At 41.2% G+C, this 18,377-nt stretch overlaps 1 protein-coding gene across 4 annotated transcripts; it reads left to right on the plus strand.

Moving 5' to 3' along the window:
• Nucleotides 1-1,544: 1,544 nt before the first annotated feature.
• Nucleotides 1,545-14,209, plus strand: si:busm1-163l24.3. Of its 4 annotated transcripts, none has more exons than XM_034191077.1 (7): nt 1,545-1,642; nt 1,753-1,904; nt 3,697-3,883; nt 6,473-6,576; nt 6,677-9,250; nt 13,206-13,414; nt 13,506-14,209. In XM_034191077.1, the coding sequence occupies exons 3-7, from the start codon at nt 3,700-3,702 to the stop codon at nt 13,597-13,599; spliced, it is 3,165 nt and encodes a 1,054-aa protein (XP_034046968.1). In that variant the 5' UTR covers nt 1,545-1,642; nt 1,753-1,904; nt 3,697-3,699; the 3' UTR covers nt 13,600-14,209. The 4 variants fall into 4 exon arrangements, with proteins under 4 accessions (XP_034046968.1, XP_034046969.1, XP_034046970.1 ...); XM_034191078.1 differs by having other exon boundaries at nt 3,700-3,883; XM_034191079.1 differs by lacking the exon at nt 1,753-1,904 and having other exon boundaries at nt 1,546-1,642; nt 3,700-3,883.
• Nucleotides 14,210-18,377: the final 4,168 nt, after the last annotated feature.

The raw sequence follows: 18,377 nt of genomic DNA on the forward strand, positions 1-18,377 counted from the left end.
AGGACGTTTCGCTTCAAATCGCAGAAGCTTCCTCAGCTAAAATTCTTGCTCTGGTGGTCTGACTTCTGTCTTGACTTTTGTAGAGAAGAATAATCAAGAAGTCACAAAAGCTGGAGTTTTAAACCTAACCAGACCCCTCCTACCGAGAGGCAGACTGCTATAGGCTAGTGACTAAACAATAGCTCTAATTAGCACGTGCTATTGTGCTCTAGTTAGCACAATAGCACGTGCTAACTAGAGCACAATAGGTGCTAATTAGAGCTATTGTTTAGTCACTAGCCTATAGCAGTCTGCCTCTCGGTAGGAGGGGTCTGGTTAGGTTTAAAACTCCAGCTTTTGTGACTTCTTGATTATTCTTCTCTACAAAAGTCAAGACAGAAGTCAGACCACCAGAGCAAGAATTTTAGCTGAGGAAGCTTCTGCGATTTGAAGCGAAACGTCCTCGCGTCAAGCAACCCAGTCCAGTTGAAGATTCAAGCTTCTCTACTATGGAAACCACCTGGACAACTGAGAGCCTACACAAAAAAACATAATGATAATGATAATAACAACAACAATAACAACAGCAATGACGATGACAATAATGTCAACAACAACAACAACAATGCTGACGATGACAAAGACGTAACAACGACAAAGAAATGGCAATAACTGACTGAGACACAATGACAACAGTAACGAAGATAACAACAATAACAATAAACACAAGGATGTCGACATCAATGACAACAATAATGACAATAACAATAACAACAATGACAATAACAATGATAACTACAATACCAATGAAAAAATAACAATTATATCACTGGAAAAATTTAAAGAGTGCATGATGATGATAACAACGACGATGGCAATGATGACAATATCGAAGACGACGGTGACAATAACAATAACGACAACGACAACAAAACTAATGAAGATAACAACAACAATGGTAGTAATGACGACAACAACAACAATAACAACGTTGACAATGACAACAACAGCGACAATAACGACAATAACAATAAATAAATAATAAATATAATAATAATAAACCTATAGGTTTATATTGGCAATGTAGCCTATAGGTCCTTATGTCTATAGAATGCTATAGGTCAAGGCCAAGACCCCTGTAGGTTGCATGTCTATAGGTGTTATATAGAAACCTATAGAGCTTATATAATCATATCACTAGAAAAAGTGAATGACTGCACAAGTGATTTTTTAACAGAGTGAAATCGTAGACTGCATATATTTAATTCTGTCGATATTCAAAGAACTGGGACAATAACGTTTTAATAAGAAGTTTATAATTTTCTACCTTCTGTAACAAATTTGTCACTCTTAAACTGATCTAGAGCCAGGATAATAAGGACTATACCGTAATTATACCAAGACTAAACAACAATAAAATCTCCACAGTGTAAAATACTGAAAAAACAATGTGTAGTGTCAAAGATGCGAAACAACATTGACGTTTTTATTCCTTTTACACAGAGAAAAAAAAAAAAAAAAAAACCCAGCCTAGGCGAGCCTCTCTATCGCCCCCTAACGCAGACAGGAAAAACTGGACGACAGCGTAGTTTCACTTTCTTACGTCTTGTTGAAGTCTGACGGTTTGAAACTGAGCGAGAAAACGGCGTAAAACAGCTGTACGGTTAGTAATCTTAACTATCCCTGGAATATTAAATACGTTTTGTAGCAACGATACAAATCGGACGATAGCAGCAGATTGTGATTTTTTTTCCCTTCACTTCCTGTTTTCAGATGCATCTGCAGATATCGTGTAGCAGCAAACTGATTTGACCAGAAAAAAACCCATTGAAGACTAAAAAATATACCACAGAAAAAAGTTCGATCGTTTTATTCCTGCTAGTTGCTACTGTACGTAACTGCAAAGTGAATGTGGAGGAAAGAAAGTGAGTTATAACCTCGTCATAGTTATTTTCACTTGAAGACGTGTGGTTCCTACATTTAAACATGCCGTGACTTTTTTTTTTTTTTTTTAGCAGTTATAATAATAATAATTAATAATAGTAATAATAACAGTTTAAGCTAAGCATTGGTGTTTTGAGGACGAGGATGAAGTGACAAGTACTTTCCATTAGAGGTCGCTGTATCATCACAAATGTCCTCCATTACATTTGGATGGGTGGGGCTTTTAATTCAAGATTTTTATTTTTCAAAAAGCCCACCATGTTTAAAATTTATAGTTAAACACAGCTCAGGTTGTCTCCTTTCATTTATTTTCATTTTCTTTTTTCCTCAGTGTTGTTATTGCCCCCCCCCCCCCCCTTTGGGGAAATCTTAAAGTCAGAGGATAACAATTGAGTTTTATTTCACATTTAACATTGACATCTGGCCAACTGATAAGCACAAACAGTTCAGACAAACATCATGTATCACCAGAAATATCTGTCTTAAAGTGGTCAAATTCTGCCTATTTTCTGATAAACCACCAGGTGTCTTCAAAATATTGTTGCTAAAAATAGTCTATACATACAGAAATGGTAAATCATTTTTAGATCTCTAAGAAACAGCATATTGTTTGTGTGTTGATTTAAAAGTAACGGAGCTGCTGTTTGCCATCATACTGCAGTTGGTGACATTCAGTGTCTCAGGATTTTGAGTGGCAGGCGCCATATTGTTTCTGACGCCAGAATGATCGCACTTTGATCACATTGCAAATTACACACATCTCAACATAGTGGGTTGTTGGATGCATGGTTTTATTCTCCAAAAATGTTTCAGAATGACAACATGTTATGCATATGGATGCAAAAAATGACCTGAAAATGGATATAAAATGTATAGAATTCCTGCAGATATATAAAGCAGAAAAATATGGGAAAATAAAGCAATGTCATGTCTCTGTCAGGCAACTTTATGTATAAAAATATACATAACAGTGTTTCCCCTACAGGCCGCTAGCCAACCAAGAACCTCCACCAGGCTAGAAATATTTTGGTAATAATGCTAACAAAAAATTCAGCTAAATAACCATTCATTTGGATGACAGCAGTCATTTCATTATAGTGAGGGTGATGTGAGTGATAGTTTGTGGGGCACTGTGTGGGCTACATAAGCCCAGTCTGCTTTGTGTGAACATGGTTTACCAGGGTGCCTAGACTTAAACTTTGAAGAAAAAGTGGGTGCACATGCATCCTGAGATCTGTCAGTGATGCCGGTGGGATTCTGGTAAGTAAAATTTTCCTAGCCAAGAAAGGCACCTAAGACGCTTGTTTCCACAACCCGACCCAACACCCAGGTCAGGCAAGCATCTGAGCCAGAATACACCCCTGATGTTTCCACTGCCAAAGAGGGAGTGTTTTCACCCCTGTTTGGGTGTTTGTTGTTCTGTCAGCAGAACTAATCAAGAGGGTCTCTCAACCAATTTTCTCAAATCCTGGTGGAGGGTTGGGGCATGGACCAAGAAATAATCCATGGCATTATGGAATTATATTGTAGATTTTTTCAGATTTATTTATTTATTTTTGCATGCAAAAATACAAAAGGAAAAGGAGCAATTTCACACCTAATCTCTGTCCTTTAAATGGTTCCCTGAATTGTGAGAGTTCCCACTTTGTGAGGACTTGCATTTTTGCTCACCGCGTTGATGCTCTTATGCTTCCCACAGAATCCGGTATGTGTACTGCTGCCATTTGAAATCCTGCATTTATGTAGTATGCCAATTACTAATGTTTCTCCCAGCAGATGCAGGCACCCATCAGGACTGTGAGGGTGAATGGTCTGCCCACAGACATTGATGATGACAGGCTAAAGGACAAGCTCTTTATCCATTTTCTGCGAACCAGGAATGGGGGTGGGGAAATAAATTCCATCCATATTGTCAAGGAGAAGCCTGGTTCTGCCCTCATCACCTTTGAAGACAGTGGAGGTCAGTAAGGTCAGGGTGTGTGCATGTCCGTGCAGCTAAGAAGAAAAAGCTATTTTGAAAACATAATTGAGTCAACTCCAATGCCATGAATGCACAATTCTGGGACAGATCTAGCTTGAGGTGGTGCTGGTGGTGATTGGGGTGAGGTCTGTGGGAATGCTTGGAAAAAAAAAAACAATTGAGCAAAAGAGAAGAGCCAGAGTACAAAAGATGGGGATCTGCCCAAACAGTCCAAAGTGTATCAGGTGTGGGTGGTGAGTCGGTGGGTCTGAAGGCTTGACATGGGGCAAAACAGGTGGCAAGGCTGGGTGCGGCCGGCACAGGAGGTAAGTCAGTGAAGTAACGAGGAGTGGATGAATGAGCCGGTCTTTTAAACTTCACTGGAGTAGATGATTGATTGCAGGTGCGAGTGTCTAACAGGTCAGCCACCCCAGCCTAAACACTCACAAGACAAACAAAAAAGGTAAAATCCTGATAGATTATTTTTCCTGCATTCTAAGGCAATTTGGGAAACAAAATTACAGACTCTGCAATCCTCTATTTTGAATATACTTTTTTTTATTATTTTAGATGCGAGACATCATCTATTTCTGAATGCAGCAACGTTTATCAATCAGCCTTTGCTTATACAAGATCTTTTCCATATTTTAATCACACTTTTGGTTAGCGGCTCAATGTTTATACCGCTGACCTCTTGATTCGCCACTGTAATTTGACTCCAACTGCAGTGATTTGTGAAATATTCCTTTGTAATTAGCTATCACTCTTTAACAGTACATGCTCAGTTAATTAGAACTTAAAAACAGTTTACTTACACTCAACAAAAATATAAACGCAACACTTTTGGTTTTGCTCCCATTTTGTATGAGATGAACTCAAAGATCTAAAACTTTTTCCACATACACAATATCACTATTTCCCTCAAATATTGTTCACAAACCAGTCTAAATCTGTGATAGTGAGCACTTCTCCTTTGCTGAGATAATCCATCCCACCTCAAGATGCTGATTAGACACCATGATTAGTGCACAGGTGTGCCTTAGACTGCCCACAATAAAAGGCCACTCTGAAAGGTGCAGTTTTATATCACACAGCACAATGCCACAAATGTCGCAAGATTTGAGGGAGCGTGCAATTGGCATGCTGACAGCAGGAATGTCAACCAGAGCTGTTGCTCGTGTATTGAATGTTCATTTCTCTACCATAAGCCGTCTCCAAAGGCGTTTCAGAGAATTTGGCAGTACATCCAACCAGCCTCACAACCGCAGACCACGTGTAACCACACCAGCCCAGGACCTCCACATCCAGCATGTTCACCTCCAAGATCGTCTGAGACCAGCCACTCGGACAGCTGCTGAAACAATCGGTTTGCATAACCAAAGAATTTCTGAACAAACTGTCAGAAACCGTCTCAGGGAAGCTCATCTGCATGCTCGTCGTCCTCATCGGGGTCTCGACCTGACTCCAGTTCGTCGTCGTAACCGACTTGAGTGGGCAAATGCTCACATTCGCTGGCGTTTGGCACGTTGGAGAGGTGTTCTCTTCACGGATGAATCCCGGTTCACACTGTTCAGGGCAGATGGCAGACAGCGTGTGTGGCGTCGTGTGGGTGAGCGGTTTTCTGATGTCAATGTTGTGGATCGAGTGGCCCATGGTGGTGGTGGGGTTATGGTATGGGCAGGCGTCTGTTATGGACGAAGAACACAGGTGCATTTTATTGTTGGCATTTTGAATGCACAGAGATACCGTGACGAGATCCTGAGGCCCATTGTTGTGCCAATCCAAGAACATCACCTCATGTTGCAGCAGGATAATGCACGGCCCCATGTTGCAAGGATCTGTACACAATTGTTAGAAGCTGAAAATGTCCCAGTTCTTGCATGGCCGGCATACTCACCGGACATGTCACCCATTGAGCATGTTTGGGATGCTCTGGTCCGGCGTATACGACAGCGTGTACCAGTTCCTGCCAATATCCAGCAACTTCGCACAGCCATTGAAGAGGAGTGGACCAACATTCCACAGGCCACAATTGACAACCTGATCAACTCTATGCGAAGGAGATGTGTTGCACTGCATGAGGCAAATGGTGGTCACACCAGATACTGACTGGTATCCCCCCCCAATAAAACAAAACTGCACCTTTCAGAGTGGCCTTTTATTGTGGGCAGTCTAAGGCACACCTGTGCACTAATCATGGTGTCTAATCAGCATCTTGATATGGCACACCTGTGAGGTGGGATGGATTATCTCAGCAAAGGAGAAGTGCTCACTATCACAGATTTAGACTGGTTTGTGAACAGTATTTGAGGGAAATGGTGATATTGTGTATGTGGAAAAAGTTTTAGATCTTTGAGTTCATCTCATACAAAATGGGAGCAAAACCAAAAGTGTTGCGTTTATATTTTTGTTGAGTGTATATTCATTTAAAGTATGAGTAGATACTGTGGTATGTGAGTTGTCACCGGTGATTTGTTCTGAGATGCATTGTTGGCATGCAAGTCGATAGAGAGGTTGATTGTAAAAGCGCCTAGTCAGGATGCTTTGCAGGCCCAGATTGATTTCTTTCTGGTGGCCTCTCTCACACAGTGGCACAGAGAGTTATTCAGCACAGCCAGCACAATCTGGAGCTGGATGGGAAGACACATGAACTCATCCTAACTGAGCATCGTGAAAGTCTGGACCTAGATAAGGTAAATCAAGTAAAAATGATGATTCATATGGCAGCACATACTGAAAACAACATGACAATGTAATACACAGTTGTTCTCTCTTCTTCCATCGTCATCATAGGTTGTTTTAAGCTTATCAGCAACGGTTGACTACAGCCAGATTCCGTTAGGAATATTGGCATTAAAAAGCCTTAAGGATCATCATCGTGATGTCCAGATAAGCTTTGACGCTACTGACAAATTGTGCACATTGAAAGGTTCCTACTCCAAAATCCAGGCTGCCTTGGCCCTACTTGTGGAGCATCCGGGAAGTCCACAATCAGCAGAAAACAAATACTTGGATCAACCTGCTGCCCAAACCTCCTGGACTGTTCATAAAAGGCAGAAGCTTCATGCTCAGGACTCTGTAGATCAGAAAAGGAAATCAGATGAGCGAGCAAAACAAAAAGAGCAAGTCCACATCGACAGGCTTTCTGAAGTGCGGAGCTCACATCCGCATACACACTTCATGAGTGCTGAATATGACTGGGAAGATACAGGCCAGGCAGCAGGCAAGGCTCGGCAGCTTTCTGGACTTCTTGCAACATCAGAAGAAGATTTCTCATTAATTTTGGATGCAGACATGTTCCACTATCTGTTGAAACACTGCAGGGAGGATTACCAGCATATCCTTCATCAGCATGGTGTTGAGGTGGTGGATGTGACAGTTCAGGGTGTGACCACTCTGTTTCTGCATGCTACCACAGCCTCAAGGGCAACTGGGCAAGAGCAGGAACACCTGAGGTTGGCAAGAAATGAAATAAGCAGGTTGTACCAGGAGAATGAGTCCAACATCCGTCGAGGTCAGCTGCCAAAAAGCATCTTGCCCAGCAGGGAAGGCTTGCAGATGGCGTTTGAGAAATTGAATTTGGAATTTCCAAAGCTGCTTCTGACTGAAGATGACCAAAATGTCAATATGGTTGGCAGCTACTATGATGTGTCCGCGGCAAAACAATTTCTCCTTGATCATGGGGGGGTTACAGGTAAAGTAGAAAAAGAAGAAGATGTGGGTAGTACTTCTCGATATTCATTTGATTCAGGCTCACAGCGTCCTCCTGCTGGGGGTAAAATTCCTCTTCCCAAGTCCTCAACTGCACAGTCGCTGGACTGTGGGATAGAGAACATAGTCAAGTCACATGAGAATGACACAACAGCTGAAGGAGCTAGAAAATATAAATTAGCAGCCAGGTTTAAGGACTCAGGGTTTGCTGGGTTGAGGGACTTCAATATTCAAGGCCACTCATCTTCTGGTAGACAAGAACGCCTTGGTCCTGTGTTAGGGCACAGAATGCTTTCAGAAACTGTAGGGGTTTCTGGTGGGACAATCTCCAGAGCAACAGCTCAAAACACTGGAGGGGACATCTTGTTTAAGAATGGAGATACTGTGCGTTCATCCATGTCTGGGCGTGATAAAACCTTCCTGAATTCAGATGTAATCACTCAAACGAAGAGCAAGACCACCTCCACAGGCAGTGATCAGTCCACTTTGTTAATTAGCACAGTATCCCTACCAGCTCAGTCTGGATCTCCTTTGAAGCGATCAAGTAGTTTCTCAGGAACTCTCCCACAGAAGTCTCAAGGTGTGGATCAGAAGATTGAAGATGATTTGTTCACGTCTACATCTAAAGCCAGGAGCAGGTCTTCTAGCTTCAGCAGCCAAACACGGCGTGACAAGGGAGAAGTCCATATGACAGAAATTGTAGCTTCGTTTGTGTTGTGGAACTACATCAAAGAAGCATATAACGTCCTTTTGGAAGACCTTAGCACTGATGTCCGGTTGAAAGAGATCCACACAGAAGGTAGCCAGGATGCAACTATTGTTTTAATTGGGGCAAACATGCAAAAAGTCAGTTCTTGTCAGCAGAGTTTGCAGAAGTTACTGGACAGGGTCACTGCAGATTTTTGCTTTGAAAAATTAAGCTTTTCAGACCTGGGAGTTACTAACCCAGAAAATGAAACTTTGCTTATGTGTTGCGATGACATACGTAGCCGCCACAAGAAAGTTACAGTCTTTACGACAGCAGAGAACTTATGCGTTTGTGGTCCAAGGCAATTATGTTCTGAGGTAATTGCTGTACTACGTGAGATATTTTCTGGAGAATCAACCCAAGTATCTCAGCAACAGAGCAACTTCGATCACTTAACATTTACATGGGACAAGCCAACAGATGCACAAGTGATCAAGGACCAAGATAACAATCTGCACTGTAACAGTAATCCTCAGCAAATACTCAAGACCAAGAGTTTCGAGAATGGTGTTGGGTCAGTAGCAGCTGGTTCCAATCCAGATGCATCCCTTTGTCAGAAGGAGATGATAACACACTCTGTGGTCACCCAAAATGATGATACAGAGCATGACCAAGACATGATTAAGGATTTGTCTGGGGAATCCACATCAGGTCAAGGAGACATGGGGTGTATCTGTGTGTGTGGAGAGAGTGGGGTGCTGACGACAAGAACCAAATGTGGGGTGGCCATGTGCTCTCAGTGCCTGGACAAACTTCATGTTCACTGCAGAGTTTGTATTGAGACGGAGCCAATACCACCAGGCATCCAGGGTGAAACGAGCTACTCCAAACTCTCCACCACCATACCAGGTCACTATAAGGACTCCACCATTAAGGTCACCTACTGTATTCCTGATGGTATCCAAGCGGTAAGAAGCTTAAGTTAAATATTTTCATTGATGACTTGTGTATTTGACAGAGGCCTTTTGCAGAATTTCAAAGGAACAATGACGTTTGGCATCTCAGGTTGGCAAATTTGTCTTTTTTGTCAGCCGGTATTGTAAACCACCTTCAGAAGAAAAGATCGTTGAATCTTGACAAATGTCAAAAAGTACCCAAAGTCTTCATTTTAATGCTGAAACGGGGGGGTGAGCTCTTACCTAGCCCAAGGCTTAACTATGTCAAATTTAAATGAAATCTGTTTATGTCCTTGGAGGTATGCAGCCGGACTGCTCTGTGTCAGTCTGATCCCATCATATCTCAGAAGCTAAATGGTGCAGTGTCTGGTTAGTACTTGGATGGGAGACCTCTTCAGAACACCAGTGGTTGTGTGTGTTTCTCCGGGGAAAACTGGAGTTGCGTCAGGAAGGGCATCCGGCATAAAACTTGTGCCAAATACCTATGCAGATCTGATTGTATCTGCTGTGGCGACTCCAAACAGTAATGCGTGCAGCTGAACTGACAACACTTGTCCTTGGAGACATCCTGCTAACTGACTGCCTGACTGTTAGCCAGCGACAACCAAACAGAACAGATTATTTTATATGCTTTTTTTGGTCAATGGTAGCTTTCTCTCTCTCTCTCTCTCTCTCTCTCTCCCCGGTCAATACGTTGGCACCGGTGTTGAAGTCTCTGAGGTTGGGAGACACCTGGGGTTTATGGAGTAATTATAGGCTGACAATCTACCTCGAGTTGGATTCAGTCCACATTTCTTTCCAGCCAGATAGTGTTTAGACCTGTTTTTCAAATCCGACTAATCCTACACATGCATCCAAACTCAATCCATCTGAAGCTGCAAAAGATGATTCTGGAAGTGACAGTGAGAGTGTGCGCGCACAGGTGCGTGATCCGGACGTATGTGACACAGGAAAGGAACGCACCGGGTGGATTTTCTTGGTGAGCAGGTGCCACAGAGAAAGAAGTTTGTTTGACATGCTCGCTGTTGCAGCCACACTGAGCGCCACCACATTGGAGAGGGTGCTGTGGGTGCACGGATGTAGAGAGGAAGTTTGTCATCATGATCCTTGAGTTAGCCGGATTCTAGTCACATTTACATTCAAACCTTGGCAAATCCTGCTAAAATCCATCATAAATCAAAGGTGGGTTGAACCGCATGGAAAACAATCCGGGTTAAATCCAATTTGCACCATTCCGATTCAGAAAAATTCTGTCTGTCTTGAATCCAGACTGAGCGTGAATTTGACTCAAGCGAGATTGACAACCCCAGTCTGAACAGAGGCAGAAATGTTTGGCAATGCTGGTACCTTCAAAGTCTTGGTGCTTGCTGTCTTCCTGTACAGTTGTGAGATTTGGACATTTACCAGTGTTCTAAGGTGACACCTTTGGTATTAGCTCTCTTCTGAGGATTCTCTGGGACAGCTGGAATGACTTTGTGTCATATGAATATTTACTGGTACTTACTACTTAGAGAGACTCAGATGAGGACTATTGGCCATGTGGTACATTTCTGTAAGCATGATCCAGCACACAGTTGCCTTAGTGTTGAGGACCCTACCAGTTGAAAAAGGCCAAGAGGACATGTTTCACCTGGCTGCGGTACAAATATGTCCCTGTGAGAGTTGAGGCTGGACTAGTTGTCTCCCTGGTTAGTTGTAATCTAGGATCCAAAGGGCTTCCATAGTGTGCTGTATGTAGTGACACACAATATCAGCACATGCTCCCAGACCTGACCTGACAGTCAGCTGGTTATTTTCCAAGTCCTTACCCAACTCAAGGACAGTATGAGGAGAACCCCAGTGCGGTAGCATAGTCCTTAACACAGCTAGTTTTAAATTCCCTGAACTTTTTGATTTAATTATTTTTATTATTATCATCACTTGATTGACTATATACTGGGGGTCACCAATTACTACAGTAGTGTTCAGAATAATAGTGCTATGTGACTAAAAAGATTAATCCAGGTTTTGAGTATATTTCTTATTGTTACATGGGAAACAATGTACCAGTAGATTCAGTAGATTCTCACAAATCCAACAAGATCAAGCATTCATGATATGCACACTCTTAAGGCTATGAAATTGGGCTATTAGTAAAAAAGTAGAAAAGGGGGTGTTCACAATGATAGTAGTGTGGCATTCAGTCAGTGAGTTTGTCAATTTTGTGGAACAAACGTGTGAATCAGGTGTCCCCTATTTGAGGATGAAGCCAGCACCTGTTGAACATGCTTTTGTCTTTGAAAGCCTCAGGAAAATGGGACATTCAAGACATTGTTCAGAAGAACAGCGTAGTTTATTAAAAAGTTGATTGGAGAGGGGAAAACGTATATGTAGGTGCAAAAAATTATAGGCTGTTCATCTACAATGATCTCCAATGCTTTAAAATGGACCAAAAAAAAAAAAACATGCGTGGAAGAAAATGGAAAACAACCATCAAAATGGATAGAAGAATAACCAGAATGGCAAAGGCTCACCCATTGATCAGCTCCAGGATGATCAAAGACAGTCTGGAGTTACCTGTAAGTGCTGTGACAGTTAGAAAATGCCTGTGTGAAGCTAATTTATTTGCAAGAATCCCCCGCAAAGTCCCTCTGTTAAATAAAAGACATGTGCAGAAGAGGTTACAATTTGCCAAAGAACACATCAACTGGCCTAAAGAGAAATGGAGGAATATTTTGTGGACTGATGAGAGTAAAATTGTTCTTTTTGGGTCTCAGACAGTTTTTGAGATGACCCCCAAACTCTGAATTCAAGCCACAGTTCACAGTGAAGACAGTGAAGCATGGTGGTGCAAGCATCATGATATGGGCATGTTTCTCCTACTATGGTGTTGGGCCTATATATCGCATACCAGGTACCATGGATCAGTTTGGATATGTCAAAATACTTGAAGAGGTCATGTTGCCTTATGCTGAAGAGGACATGCCCTTGAAATGGGTGTTTCAACAAGACAATGACCCCAAGCACACTAGTAAACGAGCAAAATCTTGGTTCCACACCAACAAAATTAATGCCTCGCAGATGTGAAGAAATCATGAAAAACTGTGGTTATACAACTAAATACTAGTTTAGTAATTCACAGGATTGCTAAAAAAGCAGTTTGAACATAATAGTTTTGAGTTTGTAGCGTCAACAGCAGATGGTACTATTATTGTGAACACCCCCTCTTCTACTTTATTTTACTAATAGCCCAATTTCATAGCCTTAAGAGTGTGCATATCATGAATGCTTGGTCTTGTTGGATTTGGGAGAATCTACTGAATCTACAGGTACCTTGTTTGCCATGTAACAATAAGAAATATACTCAAAACCTGGATTAATCTATTTAGTCACATAGCACTACTATTATTCTGAACACTACTGTACATACAGCCAGTTTTGTCCAACTTTTTACAATTTTTGACTTATGGTCAAGTTTTTGGCAGCTTTGCCCAAAGATTTAGTTTGACACAACTATGGAACATTTGGGCAGGTAGTTGCCAAGCTATTAAGTTAGTTTGTTTCCATTGTGGAAGGTTCTTGGTTCAAGGCCACCCCTGCCCATTCTCCATGTAATGTGGAGTTGTGTCAAGAAGCGTTATGAGCTATTTTTGAGCAAAGTTTGATCTCATATCTGAGGTGGGTGGACAATTCAGTGCCCTGGTTTACGTTCATGGTGGGAGTGTTCCTTTATGTTTTAAATGAATTGAAATAATAAAAGCAGTATGGAGATTTTGCTCATTTTTATTGTTTGGTTGTGACTGGCAAACATCAGTCAGTAGATGGTTATTTTCCACTGTAAAACTGGACAAAGACTGGAAATTCTTATGATCTGTTGTTGTTTTGTACATTTTCAGTTATTACACAGCGCTTTAAAAACTTTTGTTACATTTAACATAACCATAGACTCTTGAAGACTGTTGCCTTTGTTTTTTATTGATTTTATCAGGACAACCACCCTTATCCAGGGCAACCATTTCAAGGAGGAGTATTTGTTGCCTACCTTCCAGACTGCAAGGAGGCGAGGAAGCTGTTGCCCAGGCTGAAGAAAGCCTTCACCCAGGGACTCACCTTCACACTGAAATGCAGAGAGTCACAGGCCTGGGTCACCTGGGACAAAATCCCACACAAGACCAGCATCCATGGAGGCAAATCAGGGTGAGCAGGACCACGTCGATTCAGAATGATCGGTCCCCAGCGCGAGTCCACGTGTCTTTGTTTAACAGCCTAAATCTGTCTGTCTCTTCAGGAAAGGTTACCCAGATTCCACCTACTTGACTCGGCTATCAGCCGTGCTGGCTTCTTACGGGATTTCAGAGGCACCAGTAAAGGACAAACGATGAAATTAACCAGGAAGGACTTCTTGTGTAATTTGTACGTCTGTTAACGGAGGTAATGTTTTCAGTCGTGCATGTTGGTATTTCTGTTTGTTGGATAGCTCATCAACAAATAAGTTTTGCTTGATTTGGTCAGTGGATTCTCATCCAGCTGTAGAACAAAAATAAGTTTTAAATTACCCTTTTATCATTCCTACTTTGTCTTCAGTTGAAGTCAGATGAATGTAGCAGGACTTTTGGGTTTTGACAAGTCTTTTTTTATGCCTCAGCTATTTTCACTGTATTTGTATGTCAAATAAGTATTGTTGTGACTGATCAATTTTGTAATATTTGATTATAAATGCAGTAACTGAAATATGTTGCCACTCATTTTTGACATTTTGTTCATTTTTAACAACTTTTAGTAATTTTTCAACCGTGAAACTGATTTTTGATTAACGTATTTTTTTTTAATTTGTATGTCAATATTATTTTCTGGAAATTGTATATTCTCCGATTGTTTCACTTGTAAAACTGTATTTTATGTGGTGTACCTAATTTTTGGGTTTTAATGATAATATCATGATAATATCTTGTAAGAAAATAATGACTATTTGTCACAATTTGTCAGAGTAAAATTAAATAAAGCACATCTCATGACCTTTTTTTTGTTATGCTTTTTTTATTAGTCCTGGAAAACATGTAAGGCATATGGTAACATTACACACTGAAGCGTTACAAGCTTTAGAGGCCATGTGAACAACATGGCACCACACGGTTAACCCAGAGTCAAGCACAGAAGCAGCATCAATTCAAAGGGTTTAAAAACCAAAGTCTGGACGAGAAGACTGTTTGCAGCGGGTTTGGGGGCGGCGGAGACAGGAATGTCATCGTAGAGGGAAAAACTACAGCGCACAAATTAACCTGCTGAATATACCTTGTACAAAATGACCACAGGTGATGTAACCTTCCCACGAGGAGGGTGGAGTTTTTTTGAAGCATTCCCAGAGATAAATTACGTTGTATTATTAGGAATGTACCGGCTGGCCCCGAGAGGGCGGAGTCAGGTGGAAAAGTGGGACGAAAACTGGATGCAGTTGTCGAGGTGATGTGACTGACACAGCATTTTTCCTCACAACACGGCACCACGTGACTACTAAACGTACACGGAAGAGGTGTGAGCTGTACACACGCGCATGCTTTGTTATTCCACTTAACACATATCCACATACTGTACATGACACCCCTGACCAGGCTGCATGTTCGCAGCATCGCTGCAATGTTCCCGACATGAGTGCAAAGAAAACAGCGGCTGCAGGCAGATGTTGGCCTTTAGTTTCGGGATGGAAGGAAGTGGTTTTGGAATTGGATATGACCCATCTTTTAGATCGGTAACACTAAACCTCAACATATGTGTTGTTGAAAAGAGTTGGAGTGACAGTTTTGCAGTGAAAAAAAAAAGTTAAAAAAGTCATTAAATGTGAACTGGAGTACAGCTGTTAAAGATCTAAGAAATCAGATTGGAGAAATTGATTGACAGGTGCCTGTGTGGTCTACTCAAGCCAACAGAGCTGCAACAGTTGCATTGATTATTAATTGATTTTGTTAAATTAAAAGACAGCCTAAAAAAAAAAAAAAGGTCCAGATTCTCTCATTTCAGCTTCTTAAATGTGAATATTTTTGAGTTTCTTTACTCCCCTCTGACAGTAAACAGAATATTTTTGGATTTCTACATTCCCCCCATGACTACATTTTTAATTTTTTATTTTATTTTTGGCACTTCATACCTTTCCTATGTTGGCATTTTAAAAAAATGTGAAATTGATACTTTTTCAAAAAAATATTTTAAAGCAAAGTTGAAAATTGTTTGTCAGATTCATGGTTATGCTTTACTACGACGGCATTTTAGGGCCACATAGAATGTTTTTTTTAGACTTCGAGAATAAACTCATTACGAGAATAAAGTCATAATATTACGAGAATAAAGTCGTAATTTTAAGACTTCAAGAAAAAAGTCGTATATTACAAGAATAAAGTCATAATATTATGAGAAAAAAGTCACAATAGTTTACTTTTTTCTCATAATATTACGTTTTTTTTCTCGTAATATTAAGACTTTATTCTCTTAATATTATGACTTTTTTCTCGTAATATTACGACTGTGGCCCTAAAACTGTCGTACTTTACTGGGTAATTAACCAAAAGATAATTAGAAAATAAGCAATAGACTAAAAAAAAAATCAAAAAGTCTACTTGTTTAACTGATTACAAAATAATCATTAGATGCAGCCCTATAATACTGAAAGAACCTAGTCCCTACTCTTGCATGTGTGCATAGAATTTAATTTAACCAGGTTAGTTCCATTGAGATCAGGAGCTCTTTTGCAAGGGAGACTTGGACAATTATAAAGTTTCCAATCCACCTAAATCCTGCATGTCTTTAAATGTGATAGGAAACCCGATCACCCAGAGGAAACCCACACAAACAGGGGGAGAGCATGCAAACGCCACACAGAAAGGCCACAGGTGGGAATCGATCACATGACCTTCTTGCTGTGAGGCAACAGCACTAACCGCTAAGCCACCGTGCTGCTGAAATGACAAATGACCATTTAAAAAGTGCAAACATGGTGGAGATTGCTCAGGCAGCATCATGCGCGGGATTGTATATTCTACTTGAACTGCGGCCCCTGAAATGAAACACTCATCTGACTGTGTGAAATCATCCCAAAGACATCTTAACACAAATATAATAAGAGGAAACTTTATTTTTGAAGGGGGTGAAAAAAGCTATGTTTTCCACATGCTGACGAGTGCACGCAATCACAAAATCCAGATGTCAAAGTAATGTGGACGTCAGAGAGGTTCGTTACAGTGAGATGTTTCGGCCAAGGGCTGACGGACTCCGACTGTCACACCAGCCAAGAGGCTCTGCGGACGCAACACAGGAAAAGTCTTAATAATCCTTCAGTGAACTGAGATCAGTTGTGCAGCGGAACTGTTGCATTTAGACCAGATCAGCCAATAAGATGAAGATTTGGTGCAGTTGTGTTACAGCGTTTGCATCGAGCTGCATGAAAAACATCTGCTGTGTGAGCTAACTTGGAAACAGAAATCTGTAGCGTGGAGCAGATGTACGACATTTTGTGGAATTTGGATCTTTAAATGCACCTTATTCAAGTTCGTTTCACTGTGACGCTGATATGTTGGCAGTGTTGCCACAGTTCATTTGAAAAGTTACTTGAATAGTTACTTTTTTAGTTACTTTATACAGTTACTGCAGCTTTATGCAGTTACTTTATTAGGAGTTACAGAGAACTTGTAACTGATAAGTAATGTAACTAATAAGTAATCTAAGACTGAGTTATCAGCAGAGTAACTAATCCCCGAGCAAAGTAACTATTAGTAACTTTGCTGAGTACTCAGTCTTAAAAAATAACCAAACTAGATTACTAGTTATATTCAGCAGCGGCCGACAAGTTGTTTGCAGCTGCTAATGAAGTAACTGTAAAATGTAACTAATAAAGTAACTTTTCAAAGTTAGTGTGGCAACACTGTATGTTGGTAAACTGATGTTGGCAAAGCGCAGGGATTCTGATATTGAAGCTGTGCAGAGAGACGCCTCAGATTGAGGTAAACTATCAGAGAGGCACATTTGAGCAAGACTGCAATTAATACAAAAACAAATAAACACACAAAAAACTCTCCAAAGCGTAATTAGTCTTTGTGGACTACAAAGCACTGATGACTCTTCTGTATTTTTGCTTTTCTGCAAGGTTGATGGAAATGCATTGGGAAAAAAAAACAGGATTTTTCTTCATATTTTTTTATGCACTCTTCATATTCAAAGCACTGACAGAGGAAATTACATACATTTTGGCACACATCGGTTTGGACTAACACACTTCATCACATTTAAAAGGAGTGCAGGTTGGCAGATCCCCACACGGATATGAGCTTTGAACTTTAAACCCTTGGATCATAAAACAAAAAACAAAATATAGAAAGGTAAATTAAAATAACTAAGTAAAACATCCTTTATTATTATTTTTTTTTTCTTTCTTTTTACTGAAGCGTTTGTTTCTCACATGGCACTCTGAACAGAAGCACCATCCACAGGTTCACAAAGGGAGCCCAGCAGATTAGAACAGGAAACTAACCAGGGGCTGACAGGACACGGTCACTCCCCACACCCACGTGGCGGTCGTGCTCCAGCCCCATTCACGCCGCCGTGCTCCGCGTTTTGCTTCTCACAGTTAAGGTTGGATGAATGCTTTGATTTTAGCTGCCACCCAGAAGGCGTTGGCGGGGAGGGAAGGTGGAGGGGTTGGGGACTGGCAAGCTGAAAATGAAGTGACGCGTGTGTGTGTGTGTGTGTGAGTGCTACCTGTGCTTTCAGTGAGCTTCAGAAGATGCAGTGCAAGTCAACGGTGGGAAACAGGCTGCAAACCTGGAGCAGAATGGAAGCAACATGGGACTGGAGCGCAACCGCCACGCTTGTAAGTGCATTAAGATCAGCGAGCAGAGTGCAAAAATACTAAAACCAACTGTCCTCATGACACAGGCCTGTTATCAAACGAGTGAAGGAGGGGAAGAATGAGAGGGAAGGAGCTGCAGGTTCCTGCAGAGAAGTAGTGTGACGGGATAATCTGGCGGCGGGTAGGGTGCTTTTAAAACCTGACAAACAGACAACCTGAGGACACACACATCTTCACACACAATGGCACACCACACACAGCACATGAGGGAGGCCACTCATGCTGAAACAAATTTTTTTAAATGTTTTTTTCATGGTTTTTTTTGTA

Source organism: Thalassophryne amazonica, chromosome 16 (assembly GCF_902500255.1).
Source record: "Thalassophryne amazonica chromosome 16, fThaAma1.1, whole genome shotgun sequence".
In the NCBI taxonomy this organism is placed as follows: domain Eukaryota; kingdom Metazoa; phylum Chordata; class Actinopteri; order Batrachoidiformes; family Batrachoididae; genus Thalassophryne; species Thalassophryne amazonica.

What these genes read in the sequence shown, in the direction of transcription:
- si:busm1-163l24.3 (XM_034191077.1), top strand. Translation starts at nt 3,700, where the DNA reads ATGCAGGCACCCATCAGGACTGTGAGGGTGAATGGTCTGCCCACAGAC. An exon ending in TTCCTGATGGTATCCAAGCG is followed by an intron (nt 9,251 to 13,205) that starts GTAAGAAGCTTA and finishes TGATTTTATCAG; the next exon opens with GACAACCACCCTTATCCAGG. An exon ending in ATCCATGGAGGCAAATCAGG is followed by an intron (nt 13,415 to 13,505) that starts GTGAGCAGGACC and finishes CTGTCTCTTCAG; the next exon opens with GAAAGGTTACCCAGATTCCA.